General features: G+C 37.4%; 1 protein-coding gene across 1 annotated transcript in view; it reads right to left on the reverse strand.

The window, feature by feature from the left end:
• Positions 1 to 12,169, reverse strand: part of LOC124171186 (cadherin-like and PC-esterase domain-containing protein 1) — a 280,152-nt gene that overhangs the window by 200,817 nt on the left and 67,166 nt on the right. The window contains exons 5-6 of the mRNA XM_046550325.1: positions 7,675 to 7,855; positions 4,373 to 4,527 (exon numbers count right to left, since the gene is read on the reverse strand). Coding sequence (XP_046406281.1) covers positions 4,373 to 4,527; positions 7,675 to 7,855 — 336 coding nt within the window. The remainder of the gene's footprint in view (positions 1 to 4,372; positions 4,528 to 7,674; positions 7,856 to 12,169) is intronic.

Consider the following 12,169-nt stretch of genomic DNA (forward strand, 5'->3'; position numbering starts at 1 on the left):
AAATATACTAAACTTATTGGTTATAGCTAGCAATTTTTTTTAAACGCAGTACTCATTACCGCTGATTCTGTCGCAAAAATATTAATTTTTACAATTTATATTCACCTCCCCAAAAAAGCTCATCTAAGGCGTTTACACCCTAATCAGGCCCCCAAGATTACTTAATGGTGTATACTGACGGCGCACAGTGGGCGGAACTCGAAAAAAGCTTGTCAAAACCCTACATTTTCACTATTTTTTTGGCAAACAAAAATGGTACAGACCGATAGAATAATGTCCAATGATCAAGGAACTATGGCTATTTAAGTATTTGGTGCACCCATTATATCATTAGAAGCCGTTAAAGACGAGAAAAAAATATAAAAATTTCAAGTCTGAATTTCTGCAAAAATCGAGTATTTACTTTCACTCGTGAGCCGTTAATATGGTTTTTCATAAATTTCAAAGCATATTTTCTGAAAGAGTAAACCTTTCCTTAGAATTATACGGGATAGTTCATTTATTTTTATCGAATTTTCATATGATAATCAAACATTCAAAAGTGCATTGTTTTTTGACTATTTTTGACATAAAGTGGAAACAAATTTTATGAGGGCGACGAGATTCGATCGTAAAATTCATATGGAAATAAATACGTGAAACTTGTCTATATGATCCAAAAGAAAAATCTTGCTCCAACTTGCTACCTTACTTTTAAAGATGGGATATGTATAAAAAGTCAACGCAGCCGCCCGGCCCGGCCGCGGATTATCCTGATTTGGTTTTTGCTCCAGTTTAAAGCAAATAATGTTTCCATCACTATTACTTTTACCCCAATTGTTAGGAAAGATGTGAAATCTAAAAGTAAAGGCAAATTTTTGTCCAAAAAAACTTTCATACTCTCTTGTGGCACATTGAAAGTGGAAAATTCGCCGCTGCCGCCGGTCACCCATGAGCCCGATGAGGACGTGTGACCAAACGTCGGCAGAGTGCTTTGTTCCCCTATTCGTACTTTTTCTCACATGCATATACACAGCAAATTTCCCGCGCTTTAGGTCCCTTCAAACCAGAAAACCCTCCGACCTTGAGGAGAGGGAAAAGAATCGAAGCAGGCGCTGTCAGTGCATACGACCGACAGGCCGCAATTATCCCTTTTGGCGGTAATCCGCTTCCACTACTAGTAGTTCACTAAGTAACACATCTTGAGTTCTCCACTACATTGTTCCTCCAAAATGTGGGGCTCGTGAATTTGGTGTTTGGGGCTAGGTTGTTTCTTGGAAAAGTCGCCGTTAGTTGTTTTACCACCTTAGCGCGCGTGCATCGGTTAATGCCCTCCAAAAGATCGCTTCTCAGGAACATGCTAGGGAACGAGTTAGCTGGCGATTTACAAGGCGGTTTTCCCAAAAATGCGCACGTTCTGTTGGCTTAGAAAATGTATTGCTTCCTCTTTTACTCATACGGACAGTCTAACTTAGCTGGTGAGTGTTGAAACATCGACGTCTTTTAGCCACAGTGACTACTGACAGAGGAGTTCTCCTCGGTGCACCCATCGATTGGCTACCTACCGGTTGTCGAAATTACTCTAATACAGAGAGGTCGTACACGACAGAGGGAATATATTAATCGGTCATAGGTATGATTAACACCACTAGTTGTAGAAAGATTTGCTGTCTCTAAGGCAATTTTAGAAAATGTAGCTATTTTTTGTGGTTTGTAGATTTAGAAGTTTTTATCTCCGACACCGGAGAAAATGGAGAGGAGGGAAGTGACTCGAAAATAACTGTACGATGCTATGTGCCAAGGAATGGTGCAGACGATAGAGTCCAAAAAAATATTGGCATTGAAATTTATATACAAAAAATTTAGCATTGAAGGAGATGGAGAGATAAGGGATTTTTTGGGAAATTTGGGACTTCCAATTGACGTAGATCGTTTCCGCGAATATTGATCTTCCACTGCTGCCCTTTATGTGGAGCACTATGAATGGTATTTTATTCCCCCAACTGTGCATAAGATTCTAATTCATGGAGCATCTATTGTAAACGCAGCAGTGCTACCCATTGGAGGAATTGTAGGAGGAGGCCATTGAATCGAGGCACAAGGATATTAGGAACTTCAGGGAGCAGCACTCCAGTAAATTTTCAAGAATGGTGTCGTTCAAAGATATTTTTCGAAGACTTCTATCTTCGGACCCAATAATATCCTCATCAATCGGTTCGAATCACGGAAATGTGAAAGTACCTAAAGGAACTAGGAACCTCCTTCTGATTGATGAGAACGCAGAAACGGATGGAGACGAGATTGATTAAGATGACGAGGACCTATAACTGTATTTACTCGGGTATGCATTATTTCCATTTCATTAGTCATTCATTTCAGATACAGAAATATAGTTTTAACTTCTAATGAAAATACTCGAAAAATACTTGCATTAATTTCCGTGGAATACATTGATAAAATCCATATCCTTAATATTATATAGATACCGCGCATCGATACATATTCTCTGATGTATCGATACATCATGGAAAAGTTGTTTAGGGTTATGTATCGAAGTTTCTAAGTCATTGATAGTAAAAAATAATGGATCTACGTTGAATAGTAACGGAGATATTAGTTTTGTCAAGCTTTTTTGCGATTTCCGCCCACTGTGCGGCGGTGGGGTAAAGTTCTCGCTTGCTAAACCAACCGATTTCCGCCTGGTTCGGTTGACCGTCAGTCCATCTCATGATATTTCAATACTATGATGTTTGTATTTAATGATGGGTAAATGTTACCCAAAGAAGAAAGTTGAAAACTGTGAAAATCTCTAGTTCGTGATGCCACCAAATAGTAACAGTATTAACTATGACAATATGTTGACTGAAAAACTGTTTGCAAATATAAAATCACTTTTTAGAGTGTGAGAAAAAGTACTCTGATGGCCAATGTTTTGATAACCCCATCTAATTCAAGCCTTATTTCTAAAATATTGGTTAATAGCACTATCATGCCACCCGGCGTTGCTCGGAAAGGATAGTATCCAGAGAATTGGGAAACATGGAACTTGGATTTCAAGACCATTTACGATTCTCATTTTTTCTTTTTGAGCTTGTCTAGAGGTGTGCCTCCCCTAAAGGATATCCAACCGCAGGCGTACAACGTGACGTAACAAACAGTAATGGGATGACGACGCAAAGGAAGCGTTGGACGCAACCAAAGTACTACTACGGGGTTTGGAAGCATTAGATGCACCTACATAATAACTTTGATCGCAGTCGTTCCAGCCGTATAGAAGCGCATAGCGGACAGACAAACAGACAGACAGAATCCTCTATCATATTTAATCAACATATAGCGGGGTTTTCACTCACTGACTGACTGATTGATACAAATGCACGGCCCAAACTGTGATAGGTGTGACTTATTCGGCTTATTGGACGTAAAAGTTTTTAAAAATTCATCAGGAGGAAAAATCTTTAAAAAGTCGATTAGTTTTCGAGATATACCGACTTGAATTAACATTGGAGCCTTATGGGAATAAAACTTTTTGGATTTTATTCGGCATTTGTTAATGTCTCAGAAACATGATATTCCCTGGACAAAAACTAGATTTTTCGGTCGATTCTTTGGTACGGTTGCCATTGCGACGGATTGATATTTTGCATTTTTTTTACTTTTTTTGAACGTTTCCAATACTTTTCGTATGGGAAAATTTTAGTAATTTTTCGACCAACTTGCAATAATCGTACGACCAATTCCTTGAAATATAAGGTAAAGGATTTTTGTAGACATATATCTTCTGTATTATTTCTATTGTATAGATACCTTTTTCTCAACTTATACGCAACCAAACTCGACAAATGAGGTACCAAAATGCACATAATTTATCAGAGAACATGCGACGGTATATCTTATTTCCGAAATATTGCTATTGTTTCCTAAAATTGGTTTTTAAATAATAAAAAAAAACAAAAACCGGTAAACATTCCTGACGTTAACGGCGCACAAACTAATACATTTGTTCATTTGCAGCAATATCTCGCATTCTTGAAATAACTTTTATCAAAATGCGGCTGATTCCACATTCAAGTCTCCTGTTGATACCTAAGTATGAGTCATCATGTGCGTTTAACAGAGGATAGTGTAATTACTTCCAATGTTGTGTTTAAAGAGGTCCTCTGATCTCAATTTGTACATGAACATCCCAACTAAATTTGTACATGAGACCCCGCCTTTTTTTCTACATTTTAAAATTAGAAACGCGCCTACCCCTCTGTGGACCTGCATTGAAAAGAGCGGGGGAAGCCCGCTGGAGCGGGCGCAGCAATATTTCAATATTTCAACTGTGATATGTGCTATGAAAATATTTTGAAGACCGATCCGATCATGGGCACGTATCCCTGAAACTCACCGGAAGCGCCGTGTGGCGCCGCTCTGCGCCACAGCCGCGCTCAGCAGGGTGCGCACCAGCGCCTCGTCCGTCAACTCGAGGGCGCGGTCGACGGGAGAAGAGGCGATGGACAAGTGACGCCACAGTTGCGACACGAACCACCACTTGTTGGGGATCTGTGGATGGCGAAAGGGGAGAAAACACGAGAGATCAAAGAAATGACATCACTCACACCACGAAAATTACAACATAGGGTTCTCCAGTTGGCCTCTACACGTTATGTCACCCAAGGTGCATTAAAATGTGTTTACAATGGTCGAAATTCGCATCGCTGATGAGCAAAACGACCTAAATTGCACTGGGAAATAAGAAACAATTAGGCTTGATCACCGTAATATTTGCAGAAAGGATTTTCGGGTCCTCCAACGGGAAATTGACCGCATGTCTCCCGACGCACAGGGGGCTACAATCGAAAAAAGCTGGCCAAAACCTCAAAAACGATTTTTTTGAGCTAGGAAGTTGAAACTTGGCATACATATTTTCAAATAAATTGTGCATAACTTTCCAGATTATTCCTCTCCTGTGATTTCACCTAAACAATATATGTGAGGTCAAAGTTGAACAAATTTAGCGAAAAACGACCACCCTAGATTTTTTCTGAAAATTGCCAAATTTATCCTCGTGCAGTGGTTTCATGAATAGTTTTATCGACAAAACTGTTATACTATCTTATACTGCAAGAGGTGCACCGAAATGTTTCTTTCTTTGAGTGCATTCCATGTGCTACTACGCAGAATGGACTTAAATCGTTTGCTTAAAGTAGGGAAACGGACTCTTTTATTAACTAACAAACTCTATTTCTAGGCAAGAACCGTCGATGATTCATGGCCTCCACTTCCTAACCTTCCATACATATTTTAAGGCCTGCTCACAACGGTCGTTTTATAGTATTGTTGTAGTGCGGAGCCCTTCGACCTTGTTTTTGGTATGGACTCCTACTAGTTGTAGACGGTTCGCAAGGCATATTACTCACATCGGATAATGTATGCTTTCAAAGAAATATAGTTCTTTTTAATTTATGCCTTATGCTTCAATTTAAAGTATTGATTTAAATCTCTTACGTATATATCAACGTTATTTTCCTTCATAAACTGCGCTGCTGACAAAATCGTTATTTCGTAGAAATATTTTTCTTCTTTCCTTTCATTTGAAGGGTTTTAAAGATTTGGTTTCATCATTAACTATAGATACACAACAAAATGGCGGAGCCTGTTTTCAGCCCTTTTTTACATGAACGTAGAGAAAAAGTAGATATTACCCGGACTTCCGCCAAGTGACTGATACCACGTCGTTTTATGAAGCTTCTACATTGTGGATCTAAAGTAAAACCTTGCACCAACTTGCAACCCCGAATTTTTAATCGTTTTTGCGAGCGTGACTCCGGTTCTGGCCGGTGGCGGGACGCCTCGGGAGATATGCAGTGGAGAACCCGAGAATTCTTTCTGCACCTGACAAGCCGCGAAAATGTAAGATCTTACGCCGAAATATATATATACGATGATGAAATTCATGAAATTTATAACTATTCAATATTTTTCCTTGCGATGGAAAATATCGAGTTGTAAATTTTGTGAATCATTGGAGATTTTGAAATTTTCAGGGTGCAGTGCACGCCATTTTATCCCTCCCGTATCTCAAATATGAAAATTTTACCATAGAAAAAAAATACCGATTCAAAACTTTCATATCTGATGTCCATGTACTGGTATATATAGTGAAAATATCAAGATAATTGCATAAAAATAAGTAAAATTTCTACGCCTGCATCTAAATACTGACCCCCCAAGCCGACTCAATGGGCGTGTAGCGGAGTAGAGCTGTCAGGACACAAGCCGTTTACACATAAAAAGGAAATTTTCTTACGAAGTTCCACCTAGCTCTTATTAACCCATTATAACCAATGTTGCTTCAAAGCAATATCATAAATGTATAAAGCTTCAGCTCTATTTAGGAAATATCTAAACTACGTATTATTTTGTGGTGCAAATTTTGATGAAGAACTATTTATCTGCTTCGATAATTATGATTGAGTGCAAATAGTTTCATCTTTTCAGAATGAAAAATCTTGAATCTTGATTTCTCCCTAAAGCAGCGGGTTACGGCTAAAGCAGCAGGTTATACGGGGTTAAAGTCCTCTATTGTTTGGGTGAAAATCAATTTCCCATGACTATCCTTTAGACAAAATATCTCTCTTTATTTATCTTTTTCTGTCGGACCTGGAAATATAGTGGGGTTCTAATATAATGATCTCCGTGGAGCTCGTACGGATATCTATTCTCGATTGCTCAAGCAATCTAAGCCTATCGCGCAGCCTCCGAGTCTTTCGACTATAGATTTGAGAAAGTGATCGTCACTGGTCGAGCGGGTTGAGATGCGCCCTCTTAACCCTTTCTAACCCATAGCTGCTTCTGGAAGGTATCAAATTTCAAGATTTTTCATTTTGAAAACTGGAAAATTTTGCACTCAATCATAATTATCGTGGCTGCTAAATATTTCGGTCTTAATGTTTGCACCACAAAATAATGCGTAGTTTAGATGTTTCCTAAATGTAGCAGAACATTTATAAATTTTTGACGTTGCTTAGAAACAACATTGGGTTATAACGGGCTAAGATATTCCGTCATCGTTACCTTTAATGCTAAGCGCTCAGTACAGTCACTCCACAGAGGGTTCCGTAGTGACCACGCAGCTCAAATAACCAGATAGAACCATTGCAGGTTTTTGCACATCTTGTTTTTCCTTGGCTCAGGTTTTCTCCATGTTGGCTTTTTATTGATAAAAAATTTTCACACGCGAATACCATCAGGTTAATAAAAATAACGAACATATGGACAGCCAAGAGAGAGTAAAAGACAAATAGAAATTACCAAGGAAGCCCTTTAATTAATCTAGTAATATGTCGTGTATAACCTCTCCTCACGCCAATGATATTACTGCCATGCAAATGTCACGCCAAAAGCATAAGGAGCGTAGTAAATCATATAACTAACGAAGTTTTTGAACGAACAATGTTTTTTAGCTTTTTGCGCTGTGGGGGATACTTTTTTTAGATACATTACACGCAATAACAGTATTACTTTTCTAATGAACAGAGAGTATAATATTAGAGTAGGGTAAGGCACACTGCACTAAATGAGTCATATTATTTCATGAGCTATATTGCCATTAATATTACAGTGGATATATTTATTTCCCCTTGATTAGGCGAAGGGCACATCTTTCGTTAAATTAGTGATAAAATCATTGGACAATAGTAAACTTACCTTGCGGAATCCTTTGTCTTGCTCCTGTCGGAAGAAAACAAGTCCTTCACTGTAAACGTATACCCTCAACGGTTCCATGGAAGTTATTAATATGTAATACTGCACGCTCACTGGATAGCCAAATATCCTTAGTTGATTTGGTATGTATTCTTCGGCTATTCCCTCAAAATTCTCAGAGAGCCTGAAAATTGTAAATCCAGTAATTTGATTAACGTGCTGCATTAAACATAAAATTATGTATCACTAGCAGCAGCATGAATTAAGTTCTATCAATTCCACACACTGTAAAGAAATTCATGCAATAATGTATGACATAGGGTAGTGAGGGGCAAGAGTCCGCATGGGGCAAGATTCCTTTTCCGAACTGCAAGGAAGATGCCACTTGTAGTCAATCAGTTTCATTTACGTGACCGAATGTAACAGAGGGGTACTTTCAGTGAAAGACAGCGAACGACAGAACGTGAGTTTTTCTTATTTTTCATATTTACGCGACTTTTATCTAAATTGTAGGACCACGTAAATCTTATCTGTGCTTTAGGCGTTTATTTAACTACTGTGTTTGTCTAGCGATCCTTTATATCCATTCTTTGCTTCGAAAATTCGTGCAGATGGCAGGTCCGAAGCTCACCATGTGGTTGTGCTATGGCGTGTTAGGTGTGGCAAGTGCCGTTGGGACAAGTGTCCGCATGAGGACTCTTGCACCACGGGCGCTGACTCCTGCCCCTTTTTATTCTATTGCTGTATATATAACCTGATAGTTTCTGTAATTAATACCATATTTACTTTGTTGATATATGCATTGAGATAATATGCGGAACTTAACCCTAGAAGGGCACACTGGGGTCCAGTGGACCCCAGGAGTTTTTTTCTTTGCTGTAACTTTTGTAATGTACAAAATATTGAAAGCTCATACCAATGTAAATTTCCTTTTATATCTTAGTAAAAGTTTCTAGTGTGTGGTGATTTTTTTAACGCGCTTATTGCTTTATAATTTAATGTTGAAAATGGTCTGGGGTCCATTGGACCCCAGTGTGCACTTCATGAAATTTTTTTGAAATTGCAAAAAAAAATTAACACATTTGTTTATTGCTTTTTTTGCTGCAAATACATTTGTTATAATAGTATTTATACGTTTATAGTAATTAAAATGTCATTTATCATTTTTTATCACTTTGGGATATTTGAGGACATCAACTTTTTTTGTGAAATATCTTGGTTTCCTCTTTTGCAAATAATTTAATAACTTCGGAGTGAAAGACGTACGAACAAACTTCAATGGAATTGATTGTAGAGCAATAGTTTTGAACATATATTACTCATAATAGTAAACTATTCATCAAACATTGACGTTTGAAATCATTTGGAGATCGAAAGAGAGAGCGAAATTTGGTTTCGGATGTGCCTGGATCAAAAGGAGCAGCGCGCGACGTCAAAACTCCCCGGCAAGCTTGGGAATTACTGTTGGATAGCGCTTTACGAAATAAAATAATGACGCACACAATTGAGGAAATACAACGGCAGCATCAAAATGTCACAATTCCTCAATCGTACCACGGTGATGTAGATGTTGAGGAGATTGAGGCTTTTTTTGGACTTCCATATTTTTCTGGGGTGCAGAAGACGTGCCACACAAATTTGTATGAACTGTGGTCAACTGAGTTTGGATCTACGTTGTATCAATGCACCATGTCTCTTCACCGATTCCTGTTTTTGCTGTCAACCTTGCGTTTTGATGATAAAAACACGAGAATGCAGCGCAGAACGATCGATAAATTTGTGCCACTTCGTAAAATTTGGGAAGGGTTTGTAGATAATTGCAAGAAATGTTACACTCCTCATGAGTATTGTACAGCAGATGAACAACTTCTCGGTTTTTGAGGCCGTTGCCCCTTTCGGATATATATGAAAGGAAAGCCAGGTAAGTATGGCATAAAAATTATAATGATGAATTATGCAAAAACGTTTTACATGGTAAATGCCTATCCTTACATAGGAAAAGTAGTTACCAATCCAGATGAAACTGTTCCGACATATTATGTACGGACATTGTCAACACCAATTCATGGCACGAATAGAAATATTACGTGCGACAATCGGTTCACTTCTGTTGAGCTTATAAAGAAGATGCTAAAAGATTATTCAATAACGATGGTGGGCACCATTCGTAAAAACAAGCGTCAAATTCCAGTGGATTTTACAAGAAGCTGTTGTTCAATCTTCACGATTTGCCTTTGACCCTGACATGACCCTGGTGTCTTTCACACCGAAAAGAAATAAAATAGCGCCTTTGTAGTCATCTTTTCATTTGGATGGAGCTATAAATGAAGACAATGGAAAGCCCGATAGTATTTGCATGTATAATGCCACTAAAGGAGGAACAGACACATTTGACCAACTGTGTCATAAATATACAACAGCCAGAAAAACCCTTCGATGGCCAATGCGGATTTTCTATGGCATGCTAGACCAAGCTGGTATAAACGCAATGGTTCTTTACTCTCATATTGATAGTAATGAAAAAATAAATCGGAGAACATTTTTTAAAAACTTGGCTTTGTCACTCATCAAACCTCATTTGCATCAACGGATTTTGAAAAAAAAACCTGCGTTCTTCAATCAGGAATACTATTGCGGAAATTTTAAAAATTGAAATATCAGTAATTGATAAACCTGAAATCCTTCACAGCAAAATACGATGCAGCTCATGCCCAAGGAATAGAGACAGAAAAACAAGAATTATATGCTCATCGTGTCGCGCTCCGATGTGTGACGAGCACCGAAGTTATCTGTGTACTACCTGTACTGGAGTGAGAAATTAACAACAAAGCATTTTTTTCTAAAAATTTATATTTTACCTGTAAAATAAATAATAGTAATGTGCATTTTGGAGCAATAGGAAGTCCTAATGAAATTTGTGAAAAAAAAATAAAAAAAATATACTGGAAAATTTTGTTGTTTTCAATTGTTAAAATTAATACGTTTTATGGAAAGAAAAAATATGAAACATTTTTTTACATGAACTACACAATGTAATACTTAAGCTGTTAAAACTATTTGTCTGTGCATCTAAAGCATTCGTAAGAGTAAATAAAAGTAGGATTGGTGACTTTCTTAAAGAATTTTTATGTCTTTAGAATGAAAAATATTGTTTTACTTTCATTTTAATATGTTTAAATAACTTATATTTACATATTTGTGTAAGAAACACTTCTGTTATTGATATTTACTATATTAATAGTAAAAAAATATCAGGGGGTTGAAATTAAAAAATTTTAAAGTTATGGGGTCCGCTGGACCCCAGTGTGCACTTTATGATTGAAAAAATAAGTGTGCACTTCTAGGGGAACTTAAGGAGAAAAACCGATCGGATAGAATTTCGACAACAAATTTTGGAAGTAGCTGCACTGAGGAGGAACAATGGAGAATCCATACGTTCTATTGCAGCTGGTATAGAAATTGATGAACTGTCTCTGAGTAAATATTGCTTAATTTCAGAATTTTTTGTGCGTTTTATTCATAGATATGAATAATATTGTCACATGTCTCTCCTGATAGCATTAGACCACATCCAAAAGCATTGCATGCGCATAAGTGGCGTATAAACTCAAAGCAAAAATCTGAAATTCTTACGAGTTCCTCCTATACCCAGAAAGTATACATGAAGATAACTAAAAATAAGGTTAAGGATTACGATGCTAAGCGGTGGTTGGTGGACGGCAAACTGGGCATTAACTTCACCGAAAAAACTGATTATCACTGTGGAGTTTGTGAAAAATTATTTTCAGATCCATCAATTGTTGCTTGGATAGTGTGTACTGAATGTAAAACATGGAGAAAAGAACCTTGCACCACATATTCGGGAAAGGGAAAGTTAACATGCGAAAATTGTGATTAGGACTCTTACCCCATCAGAGAAGGACACTTTCCCCACATGAGGGGCAAGATTCCTATTTGCTTTTCTCTTACATTCTGATGAATGACGGCAGTTCTTTATTTTTTCTGCAGCAATTGAAGTTAAGTATTGTAGTACATGTAACTGAGAACAAATTGTGTAAAAACAAAAATCAATTTTTGAACCTGAATACATAATAATTTTATGAATATTTTCTAGATTCGTACTCTTGCCCCTCATTCCCCTACTTGTGCAAGTAGAAAATCTTCAATTCAGTAATTCATGACCGCATCATACTGTATCAATTATGTGTAATTTATATTTATAAAACATTCGAAATTCGAATTTAAAATAATATTCGATATTTTTGCATAAAAGATCAAATTAATACTTGCATTATAATTTCAAAGGACTCACCTGACCCTATACCATCGACAACTTCACGCGCATACATTTTCTCGGTGCTTGAATGAATGTTCGCGGGGAAACTTATCGGAATCAACGTATATTCATATTAAGTTCACAATATAGACCCCAACTGAGCAATTAGGCCGTTTGGCTTCGAACCTATTAAAAATATTTAGCTCCAGGCCAGCATGTGTT

This window comes from Ischnura elegans, chromosome X, assembly GCF_921293095.1.
Source record: "Ischnura elegans chromosome X, ioIscEleg1.1, whole genome shotgun sequence".
In the NCBI taxonomy this organism is placed as follows: domain Eukaryota; kingdom Metazoa; phylum Arthropoda; class Insecta; order Odonata; family Coenagrionidae; genus Ischnura; species Ischnura elegans.